The sequence below is a fragment of the Plectropomus leopardus genome, chromosome 18, assembly GCF_026936395.1.
Source record: "Plectropomus leopardus strain MGB_pleo_1.0 chromosome 18, ASM2693639v1, whole genome shotgun sequence".
Taxonomy (NCBI): Eukaryota; Metazoa; Chordata; class Actinopteri; order Perciformes; family Serranidae; genus Plectropomus; species Plectropomus leopardus.
In genome coordinates this window covers 13,185,004-13,201,344 of record NC_142193.1, presented here as the reverse complement: position 1 = coordinate 13,201,344, position 16,341 = coordinate 13,185,004, and the positions used below count along the sequence as shown (strand labels likewise).

Below are 16,341 nucleotides of genomic sequence, written 5' to 3'. Positions count from 1 at the left end.
ATTATTTTCTCATTTTTTCATTTGTAAATTTTGGCCATTACTTTTCACTTCATATACAAACTGGATGCATTGACCACTGGATGTACTGTTTCAAAACCTAATGTTAAGTTTAGGTGGAAAAAGGTGTGAAAACTGAACTGACTTTAAAGCGCCAGTGCTGTAATAAATTGCATGAATAATTTTGTCTCCAATTTTTATTTGAGTATGTTTATGTATTTCTTTGTTGTTTATTTTTTAGGTGCCACTTCTTGTCTGTTTCTATGTCTAGAGAACTGTTGTCGCTCCTAAATAGGATATCTGTAGTGACACAGATTCACCACAAGATGGAGTCATAAACTATTGACTGAAGGCATTTCTGCTTCACTACATATTTAAATGCGACATTTGGAGGTTGCCTGATGGGTAATCTAAAACAAATATAGGTCACTGCAATATGATTTAGCTTATTGGCCTAATTTATTAGGCTATTTGGTATCATTCATACTCATCAACTTTACAAATGTGTAAATCAGTTGTTTAGCAGTTGTTCAGTTGTTTAGCACTGATGCTCACAGAATATGACCAAAAAGTGTAGGCTGTGACATTGAAATTCAGCAGCTATTTCTTTTCACACTATTGCATCTTTTGATTATGGCGTACTTACAGTTTATATTGATGATCTGGTAATTTCCTCTTTTCAATACCAAGTGAAATCCCTGGATATCTTCCTGCCGTGACACTCATGCATACAAAAGCCAAAAGATTTTCAAAGCAAACCAATGAAGCATTTTTTTAAACAAAGCAAGCAAAAGAGTGGATTTCATTCTGCCATTTGCTCCTGGCAAATATTTGTTTCGAGCAGAAAATATGAAAACAAGAAATTTGGGCATTTGTCATGTCTGCAAATTGGATGGACTCTTCCACAAAGCAGCTTTCATCTAAGCAGTGGACAAAATTTTGCAGTATGCTCTGATGATAGAAGAGACAACAAGTGCTCTTGTAGCTATTTTTTTAAAAAACAAAAAGGATGCTGGCCTAAAACATATAACATTTGGCCTTATCATGTCATTTCATGTCATGTGTGGATATCTTGTGCATAGTTTCACCTGTGATGCCCATGTTTTAAAATAGAACATATATAAAAAGCTTTGTTTATAGATCTATATTATAGGAGATTTACTCCATTATACTCATAACATCCAAGCTAATGCACTGGTCACCCACTGGCCAACAAGTACAATTTGGCTCCTATTTTCTATAAAACTCATTTTAGCTGTCCTGACTTTAGAAAACTATAATAATAAAGGTTCTAAAAAGTAGATTTTGAAACATTTCCCTCATTCAAGACAGGGCCATAAAAATAATGAAGTACTAACATCAGTTTCTGATATTGTACTTGACTGGTGCAAATTTCCAAACAAATCTGCAATTAAGCAAATCAGCCAAAACAACTGAGTGAAAAAAGTACTTTTAGAGAGACTGTAAACAAGTTAAGATGCCGAAACACAAAATAATTCTGAGCAGACATTCAATTAATTGCCATGTAGGTTATCACATACAAGGCTTTTGCTTTGGAGTATTGGTGCATGCCATGAAGAGAAAATAAAATTAACAAAAAAAAAAAATAATAATTGTAAAAACGAAGATACATAAATCAGAAGAAAAGTACAATACAATTATTAAAAAAAAAAAAAACAACTTTACATAATACCTATGTTCAATATAAATCTGAATACAAATAAGAGAGCTGCGCAGTTTTCAGAAGTGGTACTCGTGCAGAAATATGTAAAACATTGTCCAGGGAGTGTACAAATAACACTCACAGTATAAAGTATAAAGAGAATGTGCGCATTGTTCTGAGATTACAGCCCGATATAGGCTCAATTCATTCCCAGAGGAAGATTGTAACATCTAGGTGGAGATTGTTAGTGAAAGGTCAATTCACAGAACCGTTTGTTCACGGCACATCATCATCATCATCATCATCAGCACAGCGCTGCTGTTGGACACAGACGGAGCGATAGAGAAGCTGCTGCTCTGTTCAGAAAATGGCCGACAGATTTTCTAGGTTCAACGAAGAGCGTGATTTCCAGGTAATGCGTGTTCGACTGTCGCGTGTTTGCGTTTATTTTATCACGTCTGTATGTTTTAGCATGCGGACACGGAATAAAACGCCGCGGGCGGCTTTGAATTATCACAAACTGCGCCGTGCATTTCGGTGTAGATGTCGCTGGCTAGCACTGCAAGCTAGCTAAGCTAACGCTAGCGGATAATGCTAGTGCACTGCGGCTCTTTTGAATTTAACTTCCCTCGCGTCTCAGTGTTTGGTTGCGTGCTATATTTGGCTCCTATCATGCGTTATGAGCTGTAACGTAATGCACACTATGCCACCTTCTTAACCATGCTACTTCAAAATAGATATTGAAGCGTAACTAGCTTGTTAGTGACCTTGGGTAGTCTGGTTATTTATCGACATATGCTAACGATTGGTAGCTAGCTAGCACGTAACAAGAAATGGCTGTATCATTTTGACAAGTGCGATACAATCACCGCGGCTAGTTAGCGCGTTGAAATTAACCTAGTTATAGCCAGCTACGTGGTGGTCAGTAAATTAATTATATTAGAAGCAATTTATCTCAATATCTATGTACCCAAGACATGACGTTAATTATCGTGTGAGATCAAAACGTGTTCTTGGCCACTTTCGTAAATAAGCTGATTATCAAAACTGTCAATAACGTTTGTTTTTGCGTTTGTAAAAGTAACACTATTCCGTTGCTTTTTATTGTAGCGTTGCCAGACAGATTTGGCACATCTTGATTTTGTTTCTGTAATGCTTGTTTCTGTTATTCTTCAATGAAAACAAAGTAGACTGAAACACCGCGATAATAACAAGGGGGTGTTATTTTACTTCAGTTTTTGTGAATTTACCCGTTTATTGTACAAATAAATCCGTCTCTGCTGCGCAGTGATAGCATTATTTTTGTGACATGACATGATTTCAGGTTGCTGTTTTGCAACAGAGCTGAGTTGCTGAATTTCAAACCCATGTATGAGCTGTTTGTCTTTCCCATGCCTATCAGTGATCTAAGACCGCACCCAGTAAAAACCATACACAACATTACTGATATGAGAAAATAAGATTAATCTGCATTTGATGTTTTACCTTGTTTTTTTCTCGCCATAAACATTATGTCAAACATCAGTTATTCCTCAGATGACGTGACAATTTCCTCAGCATCATACTTTGTGTTGATGCATATTTCAAAGCCCCCTAACAGGTTTGACATGATTGTTGTTGGCTGTTATATGGACTAACAGTAAGCGAACATCATAAGTAACTGTATGCAGGTGTCATTCAGCCACTCATGTTGTCTCAGCAGCAAGACAATGTGTTAATATCCTTCCTTTCTTAATATCAGTGCGGTGTTTTCGGAGTAGTTTTATCAAATAGAATAAGCCTCAAACTACAGTCACAAGCTTTACCTGGGGGCTGTTGTTTCCAGTCATGTACAGATGTAATTTATCTAACTGTTTCAAAACATTTCCTCCAGGAACCATCTTTCCACAGTTCATGTCCAATTAGAAAAGTTGTGGTGTCAGGGTACTGTATAAATATAGACAGTATTGTGAATGTGGACATAACTACTACATAGTAAACATATTTGGTGGCCACAATTGGCACCTATCTTAGGAAAATTTATGCCATTGTTATGACATTGTGAGTTTTCCAGTGCTTTGCAAAGGAGGAGGACAGTTGCTGAATAAACAAAGATGTTCAGGGTCAGAGGAAGGGCATAGATGCCTCATTTTAACTCCACCCAGCCTCTTGTCCTTAACCTGTTCTGACAGCCTTTTGTTCTGTCATTGAGGACCCCATTAAAAATATAGCATGCGGTTTTGAATTGTGATGCTCTGGCTGTGCTTGAGGGTTTTTTGTGAGTCTTGTAGTTTTGTAGAATAATCTTTAAACTTTGTTACAATTGCTGTTTGTGTTGGAAGCAGTCAGTCATATCATTGCTGTAGCATGATGTGGTGAAATTTCCAGACATGCCACGAAACCCATTACAAGTTTAAGCATGTGTAATTACTTGTGAAATTGCTTGTGTGTTTTGCTTTAAACCCACCGTGTTGCTGCCCAGTGGGAACTCAGTATTCTGCCTTTTTGTCAGTGAGAGTTGAATTGCTGTGTGGTCTGAATGAGTCTGTTGAGGACAGCTCCGGCTCAGCACAGTGGAGCTCTGTGTGTGAGATCTGCTGTGGAGGCATTCATATGCTCAGTATTCAGAAAGTTTCCCTCTGACTCCATGTACTAAAGCCTGCTGCCAAGCAACACGGCGCAGGAAACACCCGCAGATGGTCTACCTAATATCTTCAGCACAACCAGTCTAACAGCTCTGCCTGCTCTATTGATTTACATTGTTGTTGTTGGAGCTTTAGCATGCAGCTGATCTTGAGTTGCAGAAACACACCAGGCACTTTATGAGCATCCACAGAGCTGGGTGGTGGCCATAGCTCTCTCGTGTCCTAATGTGAAATAGTATGGAGCATCCATTTCCCTGTTGTAGAACAAATGGAAATTTACTCTTGTACATCAGAGGACAGTGCGAAGATCATTACTATGCAGCATTGCTGAGCTGTTTGTGTACCGGAGTCGTCCTGGTCGCACATTGAGTGGTCTGAGCAGAAAGTCGGAAGGAGGAGAGACAGGAGCAGGGAGCCATCGATTTGTTCATAAATAAATCCTTTGCTCTTCCTCTGCATTTCCCCTCCTCATAATCCCCCGCTTCACTCATGCTGATGAGGGGTCCTGTTTCATCTGAATTAATGACTTGCCTTGCCAGTGTGGCATCAAATCACCTCATTATTGTGGGCTGATTTGAGTAGTTGCTTATCTCTGCAAAACCAGATTCCCGTAGAGACTGTGAAGGTTAAAGCCTCTTGCATAGCCCAGCCCTTTTTAGCATTGTCTTTTTACAGTTACATGTGCCGCACAGTTATGTGAACTGTCGAATGTTTTGCAGTGGAGCAAGAAGTCCTCAGTGATACCAAGCAAATATTCTGCTGTGCCTCTTCCATCTCTCTAAAAAACTTATGAAATGGGAAATAAATCCTCTATGTCTAGTTGCATTAGATTTCGTTGTCCACACTTGTCCGACTGCTAGTAGCTGCAAGTATCTAGTAAATAATATAATACCATGAACTATTTCTGTTTTCTGTTTGTGTGAAGGTCAGGAGCAAACAAACCCACAAAAATGACCTTCGTCTCTCCTCTGCTGCTCTAGAGGAAGCCATCTGTCTCAGTGCAGAAACTGCTTTATAAACACACGCCTTTTGGTAGGGGTAGCAAGCCCGTTACTCACTCTCTGTCCCAAGAAGGGCTTATACTTAAGACATAAATGCTCAGTTTTTGTAAGTAATGATGTGTTTCAAATTCAGATAACAAATAGCTGAGGACGAAGTCATCCTTCATTGCCGTCACTCCTGGAATACATTTACCAGGAAATAAAGGAAAGGAAATCAACTCTGAAAAGAATGTTTTCAGTCAGAGGTTTGAATAAACCAAAATGTTTGCTAACTGAAATGTAAGATATAATCTACATCTCAAATTGAAGGTTCTTGTATCAGGGCTCTATGCAGAATTCAGAGTGGATCATGATGATACTGACTCATTAAACAGTGCTAAACAACGGTAAAACAATGCTGGTAGAGCTAATTGTGTTAACCAGGTGGGAACCGAAGCATGGGTATGACGCTTCCGTGACAATCCCGTCCCAATACCCGCGGTAACCCCTGCATGAGCGCATTGCAAAGTGGTTGCAATGAGTTAGCCAGTGGGATACACACATGCACTAACATGCAAGCATAGCCGGACTGACTGACCACAACAGAAAGAGAAGCTCAGGATACAATACACATAAAGGTAGTGTGTCTTCATTCTCTGCTCAGGATGCCATTACTCCACTATATCTTCACATAGCAAACAGTGGTTTTCTGCTGTATTAATGCATTGAATGTCGCATACAGAACCTTTAAATAGAACTTGAAACTGGGATGGGCAAAGAGGGAATAATGGACTAACAGTCACATACTTCTGGTCGTAACATATATCTGCTGTGTGTACTTTTTCGCTCCAGTGCATGGAGCATGCTGTTCTTTATGGTGATGTTATTCTCTCTCTCACTCACTCAGACTTTCTCTCCGTCTTAATATAAATTAAATATGTATATGTTGTGCCAAATATGGCCAAGATATACCATGATAACCCAACAAAAAATATATATTTTTATTTTTCTCTTCTTGCAAAGCTTAATCAACCCAGCACAACCTGAGTTTGGCTCTTTTTGAACATGCTATCTTGTGCTCTGAGTAATACAACTACTTTAGACTTTTTATTATTAGACTATTATTTATTGTGAATGACTATTATTCAGAGCAAATGACAGGCAGAAGGTACGCCTCCTTTCACAGTGCTGTCTCATTGTTCAGCAACAGAGTAAACATACTGTCTTTTGTTTAAAAGGCAGATTTCGATGGTATAAACTGGTGTTTAGTGAAGGATTGTGTTTTGAACTCTTTCTGTGATTGCAACCAATTAGGGCTTTGATTACTGATAACTTTTGTTAGCTCATAATGATTATTTTTTTCAATGTATTGTTCTTTTGTTCTATAAGAACATCAGAAATTTGTGAAAAATATACATTTGCATTTTTCCAGTTGTCTTAACATTGCTTGTTTTGTCCGACCAAAACTCAACAAAACCCCAAAGATGATATTAGTTTTCTTGAAAAATGATTCAACTGATTGATTGCTTGTTAAGGTAGTTGCTGATTATTTGTCTGTCAGTGAACATATTGTTTGAGCTTCACTACCAATCAACTAACAAAATGATATATGTTCTAACATTTGCTTTTCTAATGTGTCGCACAGGGTGGGAATCACTTTGACCAGTATGAAGAGGGCCAGTTGGAGTTGGAGCAGGCGTCCCTGGATAAGCCCATCGAATCGGTAAGGTTGCATCCATCATCCCGCACCATTGGACCAGCTGTGAGAGTGGATGATTGGTCCAGGGAGGAATAAGAACCACACCTTTTTACTCCATTCATTCTGTCCATGTAGATGCATCCAGTGTTTTCTTGAACCCAGTCGCCACCTAACCTGTAGAGTCACTTGTCTCATGTCCATTAATACCCTTTAAGTCCCTCCCACTTCCCATGTCCTCTGCCTACTCCATTTCCTGTGTGACAGTTAAAATGATTATGTATATGCTAGATCTTCCTGTTTTAATGTACAGCTTACAGATAAACATTTGATTTTTTTGTATCAGTCTTCCATTAGTCATTGTTAGTCATCTTAGCACAATGAGATGAGATGACTCTGAAAGCATGGAGTGGATAAAGCACTGTCCTAATGGCTGTTTTCTTAATATTATAGCTGTTCATCCATTTTAAAGATTTTTTTGCGGACATATCTGCTTTTAGGGAGGTTGCTGTACAGAGTGCTGTAGTTTCGTTTTATTTGTATGGGTGATTTACCTATTTAACCACTCTTGATTCACTGATTTAAAATGTATACAGAGGGGTGTTTAGAAATAAAAGCCTCTTAAACAAGAATAAACAAATGTTTTAGAGCAGATTTGGATTTAAAAACAGCCTGATTTAGGGTGGAATTCACATTTATGTATTGGATTATTTTGCACTGCATTTTGCTCAAGTCTTTCTGTTAATGAAAAGCAGGCAGTGCTTATTCCACTCCATTTAGCAAACAAGAGAGCGCACATAAATAAGATGGTGTGAATGGCTACATTTGTGTTTGAGTGAGTGTGTGTCTATGTAGCTATAGAATTTATGTGTTAGTGTTTGTGTCTATAGGACAGTTATCTTATTGTACACAACTTGGGGTGTTCGACATTTCTCTCCTGCAGCGAATTGGCCCCTATTAGCTAAGCAGCAATGACCCGGTTTGTATTTGCACGCTCTGCTTTCTTACTCCTATCTTTAGGGTCCTTGTAACGCTTCTCTGACTGTCTTTTTCTCTCTCTCTGTTTCACTCCTGTCACACTCTACATCTATTCTCTCTCTCCTCCTCTGTTTCTCTATCGCTCCCTCCCTACTACACAGTGATTCGGTGTACAGTACCCTCTGTCATTCTGTGCTGGCATGGTGCTTGTGCAACTGGGACTGCATTTTTCGCTGAAGAGGCACAAAGATAATAGCGCAGGCAGCTCTCTTTTTTTTTCTGTCTTTCCCACTCTCTCCATCCCCCCTTCTGTCTCTGAAGCACTGTGGTGAGCAGGCCCAAACTCCTCTTACCTACAGTGTCAGGTCACCTCTCCTCAACATTATGGATGTGCTTTGTGAGCTAAAATCAGAGAGGTTCAACAACCAGGTATCGATCAAAATAGTGGTGCAGTTGGAATTAATTTTTCGACAGTTTTGCTGTATCAGTCGTCATGTTAATAGGGCTGGGTAATATGGAGAAAATCAAGTATTACAGTATTGCAAGGATATTGTAGGTTTGATTGCTTTCTTAAAATATTTACACAGTGAGATTTTTGATAAATAATCATGAGTAATATTAATATTATGACTAAGTGGGTAAAGACAAATAATAGAATGGTCTGGTAAGTTCAGAAAATGATATTACTTATTTGTAATGCAGCCTTTAAAATCAGGAAAAGACAAATACATGACAAATATTATGATATTCAATATCTCATCTCATATCAAGATAACCATATAATAATAATATATTGCCCAGCCCAACATGTAAATGATTAATAATAGTTTAATCATTAAAAGCTTAAAAAAGTGAATTGAATTCACAACCTGCAATCTGCAACCTCCAAATTTTGGCCTCCGAGGAAAAAACTGTGGCCACAAAAGGGTGGGGAAGTTTTTTTGGGTACCAATCAACGGAGCAAGTTATAGAGCTGCAGATCACAGCTGAGAAAAAGCATGTTTTTCCACAATGAAAGTTACATTTAAACAATTGAATATTTTGCAGCAGAGGGCAATTAAATGTTTGAATTATGAAAAAAAAACAAAAAAAACCAAAAAAGTAAATTCTTAGCATGATAAATAAATCATTTTACCAACTGAATAATAGTTTGCTAAGAAAATCTAAAAACACAGATTTTGTGAGACTAAATATTCAGGGCACTTTTAAAAAACTGTATTTATAACCATCATTATGTCAATAAAAAACTCTGAAGGCTACAAATGAATGTTGTCAGGCCCATGTTTGTTGATGCTCAAGACATGAATATCACCATGGTCAGCTTTGCTTTAAACAGCAAAGCTGACCATGGTGATATTCATATGTCTGTCTTGAACAAAGATCACAGTTTACATGTGTTTTTCCTTATCTCTCACTCTGTATTTGTAGCCTGAACATGTGTTTTTCATAGCTTGAATCTAGTGAGCCAAGAGAACATTAAAAGTTGTATATCCTGGTTGAGTTAAAAGTATGACGTACTTTTTCACAGGCACAGAAACATCCCACTGTGTGTGGGTGGTGGAGGGGAAGAAAAGAGAGGGAGAAAGGTGGCCTGCTCACCTGGCTTGCTTGAGTGGCTCTTTTGCTCCTGCGCTATTATTTGTGGAGGGGTGCTGAGGGCCGCGCTGCAGCATCACGCAGCTCCTCACACATCTGTGGCAACATGGTCACATCAGCGGTGCTGTCAACTGTCACTTTGCCTTCAGTAGTAATACTAACATGCCCGATGTACCTGTGTTCTTTTTGGAAATTGCATTCCTAAGGAAGGTGGCAGATTTTCTATCAGGTATCCATGAAAGTTTGCCACCAGTTAATGCTGTTAATCCATAAGATCATTTTTGAGGATTTGATGACACCTATTGTTACATAAGGTGCGTTTTAATTATATAAATGGCACAGTACATGTTTGCGACGTACCAACATGTTATTCAAATGCTTCACAGCAGAAATTTATGTACACCTGCTTAGCCTCAAAATAGTTGTGACGTACAGTTAAATGGATGACAAAAACGTTTCGTGCATAACATTTAGTGTTAAAACACATAGAATCACATATAGCATATAACCATGTTGTTCGGTACACAGGCTGCTTCCATAGTGCAAACTTCTGGCAGTTGTCCACAAGTGTCACATCTGGGATCTGTTAGTGAATGCTTCAGCCCAGCTTCTCGGAGCCCCTCCTCTGCCACTTATTGTGTGTGATCTTTAGGCAGCTAGAGGTCTGTGGTACTTTATTGGGATCTTTTTTCTCTTTCTGTCTTTCCCCTTTGGTCTTTTGCTCTTTATTCTCTAACATTGTTTTTGCATTGCATGTGTTAACTTGGTAGCACTCAGTAATATTTTATCTCAACACTGTCCTAATCACTACTACAGTTCTCCTCCCAGACTCATCCCTCCCACGTCCTCTGCCCCTTCCAGCCCCTCCCTCCTCCCCTTCCTGACCCTGTCTGAGAGCGATATGCAGCGGGCAGCCTCAGAGCCACAGAAACCACACATACATACAAGAAGTCTAAGAAACACATAAATTCAGGCCACAGGAAGATTTGTCTTGGTAAAAGGTTTATTATGTATCCACATCGTAGTCACTACTAGTTATCTCTGACACAGTGTCTGAGGTTGCATTAAGTGGAAAATAACTGAAATGGGCATTTTAGGTATTAATGTTATTTAATCATGAAGTGTGTAGCCTTTTGCATCACAGACATCCAGTGACGCAGTTGTTTGTCACTGTTACTAATTACCTATAAGGTGGGAAGAACAACACAGGGGGAAGGTCAAGCAAACTCCTTTTTAAACTCCCCGCCCACATTTTTACAACACTGCAACCTCTCTATTTAGTACCACTCTTAATCCAGGGAGCAGCAGGGGTGATGTGTTTAAGGCCATTGCTGAGGCCCTCCAAATGTTCCTTTTAAAGTCAGCAATGGAGTTCAAGTGGAGAAAACAACCAGAAAATAGCCAAAACCATTCCTCTGACACCTTAGTTTAAAATCAAAGGTAATTGGAAGTGTTAAAGTTGGAGACCCTTTTAAACTTTGGCCTTCAGTGTTTTTAACTTAACTACACTTTGATAAACTTCCAGTTGATCAATTGGGGCTTCAGAATTATGAGGTAAGTATTTTTAAATTATTAAACATTTATATGAATTGGACTCTGCTTCTCTGTCATTTCCCCCATCACTTAGTTAATGAAATTTTCAATCCCCCCTCATTCAGTCTGACACATGCACACTTTTCAATCCCACATTCAGTCTGACACATGCACACTTCACCTCATTTACTGGGAAGTGGGAGCCTTCTGTGTTAGTCGTTTAGCTCTTGATGCACTGAGCCAGTTGTTTCCATTTAGTCCCACCTGCAGCATCTGACCAGGAATGTACATAGCACCAAACACAAGGGAGCTATGGGAGTTTATGAGGAGCAGCAGACAGCAAGCCCTGTCCTCCACCAGCACTTGCCAAAAGACATTCCTCACGGACACGAGAGAGGATGATGAGTAACTGCAGCAGCCCACTTTTTGCAAGACAGAGCCCTAAAGGGTCTGTCTCTCAGTTTTCTTTTCAGAACATGCCAAATGTCAGATCTGTTGTTGAGAGCAGTTTATTAGTATGCATGTAATCTTTGCCAGAGCAATTTCTTTTACCCAGACAGGGACACACGAACACACCCATACTGTATACATTTGGCTGCATAGTAATATGATTCCTAAACACTCTGAGGTCTCTAGGTGGGGTCCACTGCATATCACTTCCCGTACCCACATCTTTTGCCATGCACTGTGCCGATGATGGCACAATGCGCACTTTAAAAAACACTCCCTCTTGTAGATCTCTTTTGTTTGGATAACATTTTCTATTTTTCTTTCTTCTGTATTAACAGTCAGTTGGTGGATTTATTGACATGCCTACCTTTTCTGTTTGTATACAGTATTATGTTTGTTTAAAAGCAGAGAGAGATTTTGCATTTTTAAGAACTTAGAGAAGCTAGCAGAATTACAGTTGAAAGCGTTTGGCCGGTTTCTTACGTTGTGTCACGTGTGACTGTTTTTTTGACAGCCCAGTATTTTAAAGCCAGGTTCGTATGGAAATGCCTTCACTCCACTTGCACTGCTGTTGGACTCGCCGTCGTTGCTTTCATCCGTCTGTCTGTCTATTCTTTTGGTGCACTCATCTGTTGTTCAACATGCAGTCTGCGCCTCATCTCCGCCCTCTAACCTTTGCAGAGCCCATTTTGAACTAATCTCTTTATTAGTGTCAGCACTTGTGACTGGTGCCTCATCCACTCTGCCCTTCTCGTTTTTAATATTTTTTAATCTCACTGAGATAAAAATTGGAAGCTTTGTGAGAGGAAACATGTTTAATTTAAGGTAAGGCTTATGTTCTCTAAGCTTTCAGACTATATCATTGTATAGCCCTTGGTCAGACCTATCTGACTTTCGTGATGAAAAATAAACAAATCATCTAGCTGGGATTGTTTAGAGGCTGATCTGGAGTAACTCTCCGGTGGCTAGTTTATGGTGCATTTTATTTTCCTTCTTGCTCAAAGCCTCATAGATCAGCTAATCCCCCAAATCAATATAAACGTTCATGTGCAGAGTGTTGCACCATAATACTGCAGTAAGGGACAGAAGCATACCCAATGTCGGCAGGAGGGGAGGTGTTCACTGCAGCAAATTCTGCAGTGTTTTCCTACACAATGAAGTCAGGGGACAAGATGTCCACCAGGGACATCTCCATGCATCTTGTGACATGTCCAGGAGCTGCCAGGCAGGAACATCTAATACATGGTGATTGCATGTTAATGCAGCCTTTAATGTCCCAGTTATGAGTTCATAAAGGCAGACTGTCCCCAGTTCAGGCCCAGCACAGATTCCTTTCTTATCTTATCCCACAGTGGAAAGGATCTGACTGTCACACGAGTAAGCACAGCTCATACATCCGTGAAATGGAGGGCAAAAATATACCAAACCCCAGCAGAAAGAGGAAGTGAAATAGTTCAGCCTTTCCCCTGGGAGGCAAACATCAGCCACATGTAGTGGATATCTTTATTCTAGTCATAATTGTAGTAGCATTTCACACTAAACGGACAGAATTTTTTTATTCCAGAAATATTAAATGGGGCAAAGGAAGGCAACAGTTTGATCTGAAACAATGGTTGCAAAAATGCCAAATGTACCCCAAATAAAACCTTGTGGGGCGGAGATGCAGTGTCTGCTGTGTGTGTGACTACCACCCCCCTTCACATGCACTAACCCATTCACGCCCAGCTCACCTCCACCACCCCAAAAACTCACCTCCACCATGGCTCAGCCTGCTCTGTTCTGCCCCCTCTGTCCCGACCTCCTCTTTTGTCTAAGAGAACTAATTGAGCCCTGTTGAGCCATCACCTTCCTCTCTGTGCCTGATTCACCCGAGACTAACACAGTTGGAGTTTTGTTAACCCGCCCTCCACCCACAGCCCGCCCCACCCCTCTGTATGTGTACCATTCACAGTGCGCTACTAACACCGACGATCCTTTTTGTTAAAAAACTCTTTAACAAAAAGCTGCATGCTGTTTTGTTCCAACCCCTTCACTTTCTGTTTGTGAAAGTTGATGTCAATCTCTTTGTGATTATAAATATCCTTTTTGTTTGGTTTGTATGTTTTTTTTTTTTATTTTTTGGTAGAATGCAGCACTCTGGTGAATGTTAGACAAGCCTGGAATAGTTATAATCACAACAGAAAAAACACTGCTTATTAAGAAATCTCATTGTTTCCTGTTTATTTGTGCTTGAGGATGTACTGTAGTGTGTAGTGGTGGGACGGTCTTGCATTTCACTTAATGTTTTTGTTTTCTTGCTGACCCATACTAGTGATATAACAGTCTCAGACGTGCACATTTGGCCTCAGAGGGTGCTAGGAATTCCTGTTGTGTATGTTCTTGTATTCCTCTATTGCCTCTTTGATTTTTTATCATTTGCCTGATCTTGTTCACATGTATACTGTTGTATACTTTTGGCGTAGTAGGGCTGGGTATTGTTAAAAAAAATAGGATAACAGCACAGATACCAGTACTCTCTAAATGATACCAATAGAATATTTTTTACTCAATAACCATAAAGTGGAGTGGAAAAAAGCTATACTTTTAAATGTTTTGGTGGCATTTTGGCATGCTTATACAACAGCTCTGACAAATATATTGTGTTGATTTCATCACACCATAGACTGTAGGGGTTGTAGCTGCAACAACTGACAGGTCTGACTGTAAGCATCACATGGTTAAAGTTACCTAACAGTTATTAACAGCTTTGACGAAATTGTTGAGCCATTTCGGTGTTAGTGTGGGATTGTTAAAACAGCTTTTAGATGGAGGTTAGCTGCTGCTGCTGTTTTTGCTTGTGCTTATTAACCAGGCAGACATTGAACTAACTGTTTGCCATCTAGAGTGCAGCGCAGGAGATGGCAGCAACAGAAGGTTTGCTGATCTGGCGGGAAGTTGGGGAGGTCTGGGATTAGACCCCTGGCACAAAAATGGATCAAATATAGGTATCGTTTGACTGGATTTGTTTTGATAGTAGGTAATTGGTTGTTTTTGTCAATACCTTAAAAGTTTCGAGTAACACTATCCAGCCCTATGTCATAGCAATCATTAGTATTAAAAACAAAAAAAATAATACTTAAATGTGTACCACTGCAGTTATTTTATCTTGTGTTAGCTAAAAACTACCTTGCAGTGTGATAAAGGTCATGTTGTCTGTAAAGTGTGTTTTCAAATTTATGAATACTAATGATATCTATGAGACTGGCCAAATTGGAGGTATGCTAATAGCCCAAATTTGTGTATGACAGTTGTTTAAAATCAAAAGTGTGCACATGGTTGGGACCAGAACACTGATAACAGACCAGAGATGCTAGAGGTGTCCAAAAGCATGCACAATAGCTGTTTCTAGTGTATCTAATGGGGCTACATGCACACAATGTCTCCCTCTCTTCACCTACACACCCACATATCCCCTCACACGTGCATATTCTGTCCACCCTGGGCCTTGTAATGGTAATCCAAGGCCCACTAGCTCCACTTCTGTCTCTTCCTCTTGCTGTATTTTATTGTGACAGCTGCTTATGTTTCATGGTGCTCCCCCTTGTCATGGTTACGGAATCACAGCAAGCTTGGAGTTTCTGGTCTTCGTTTTGTTAATGCAAGATTTCCATACCTGTTCTGTGTCACTTTTCTTTGTGTACTAAGATCTTGCTCTGTAGTGGTTCATATATGTATGCGTGTGTGATACATATATTGCCCCCTCCTTCCTCCCACTCCTCTTTAACTTCTCAGTTAGTGGATGTGACTTGATGTGTTATCTTTATCATCCAAAAAACTATAGAAATGCTCATGCCCAATTGCTTTACCTAAAAAAAGACTGCACACCTATTGTAGGAGGGTATCCTGTAGTTTACAGGCTACACATAGCCTCATCATCATAGTGGAAAATCTACCCTTCCTCTCAGTCTCCCACCCTCTATCTCCCCACCCCACTCCCAACCACCCTTACCACTCCTTGTGCTGGAAGACACTGATATTACATGCTGTAGGTGATGTGGATGACGATAATGATGATGGTGATGGTGGTGGTGGTTGTGCTGATGATGATAGCGTGATCTGAGTGATTTATTTTGTTTTGTTTGTTTGTTTTTTGACCAGTACCCAACGGGGAAAAGCTTCTCTTATTATTGGAATATTTTTGGTTTTTTTCTCCTCTGTTCTTTCTGCTAGGATAACATCGGGCACCGACTGCTTCAGAAACATGGCTGGAAGTTGGGGCAAGGTCTTGGCAAAACCATGCAGGGTAAGGACTCACTCTTCTGCACACCTATGTTCAATGTATGTTGGTGGTTTTGAGCCACCATCCTCTTGTCATTTTCTTTCCCCTCACATTTCCATTTTTTTTGTTTTTTTTTGGTTTTTGGATCGACAAATTTTCTTTTTTCTTCACATTCTTTCTCTGATCTCTCCCTTTGTGTCTGTTGCTGGGTAAAATTGATTTTTATTTCAACAAACGTCACTCCAGTTGTTCCTGTCGCTCTCATGGTGCTGTTCCCTCGAACTTGTAGAGGGAGGAGAATGTTCCCAAGGCCCTGTAAAGGATTAAGACTGAGGGCAGGGACCCTGGGGGTTGGGAGATGGATGTGTTTATTTGTCTTTCAATTATGCATTTAGTTTACAGCATTTAAGATTAAAGCAGGCTTTTTAACCCATCTTGGATACCGTTTTGCTCATCTTCAGTTGTTTTAGCTGACCAGCTGTGAGAGAAAGTAGTTATGGATTCAGGGATTACTGATGTGCCAGCAGACCTTGTTCCTTCTCCAGATTTAACTCTGAACCATTGGT

The 16,341-nt window shown here is 39.8% G+C and overlaps 1 protein-coding gene across 7 annotated transcripts in view; it reads left to right on the top strand.

The window, feature by feature from the left end:
* The first annotated feature begins 1,920 nt into the window (after positions 1 to 1,920).
* The window catches only part of gpatch8 (G patch domain containing 8), a 34,880-nt gene continuing 20,459 nt past the window's right edge, over positions 1,921 to 16,341 (top strand). For 2 of the 7 annotated variants that reach the window (XM_088069099.1, XM_088069100.1), the window contains exons 1-5: positions 2,022 to 2,072; positions 6,910 to 6,987; positions 7,904 to 7,939; positions 12,032 to 12,050; positions 15,727 to 15,799. In XM_088069099.1, the coding sequence (XP_087925225.1) occupies positions 15,793 to 15,799 (7 nt within the window). In that variant the 5' untranslated portion in view covers positions 2,022 to 2,072; positions 6,910 to 6,987; positions 7,904 to 7,939; positions 12,032 to 12,050; positions 15,727 to 15,792. Of the gene's footprint in view, positions 2,073 to 6,909; positions 15,800 to 16,341 lie in introns of those variants that run through there. The other 5 variants (XM_042505816.2, XM_088069097.1, XM_042505819.2 and 2 more) reach the window with 5 other exon arrangements.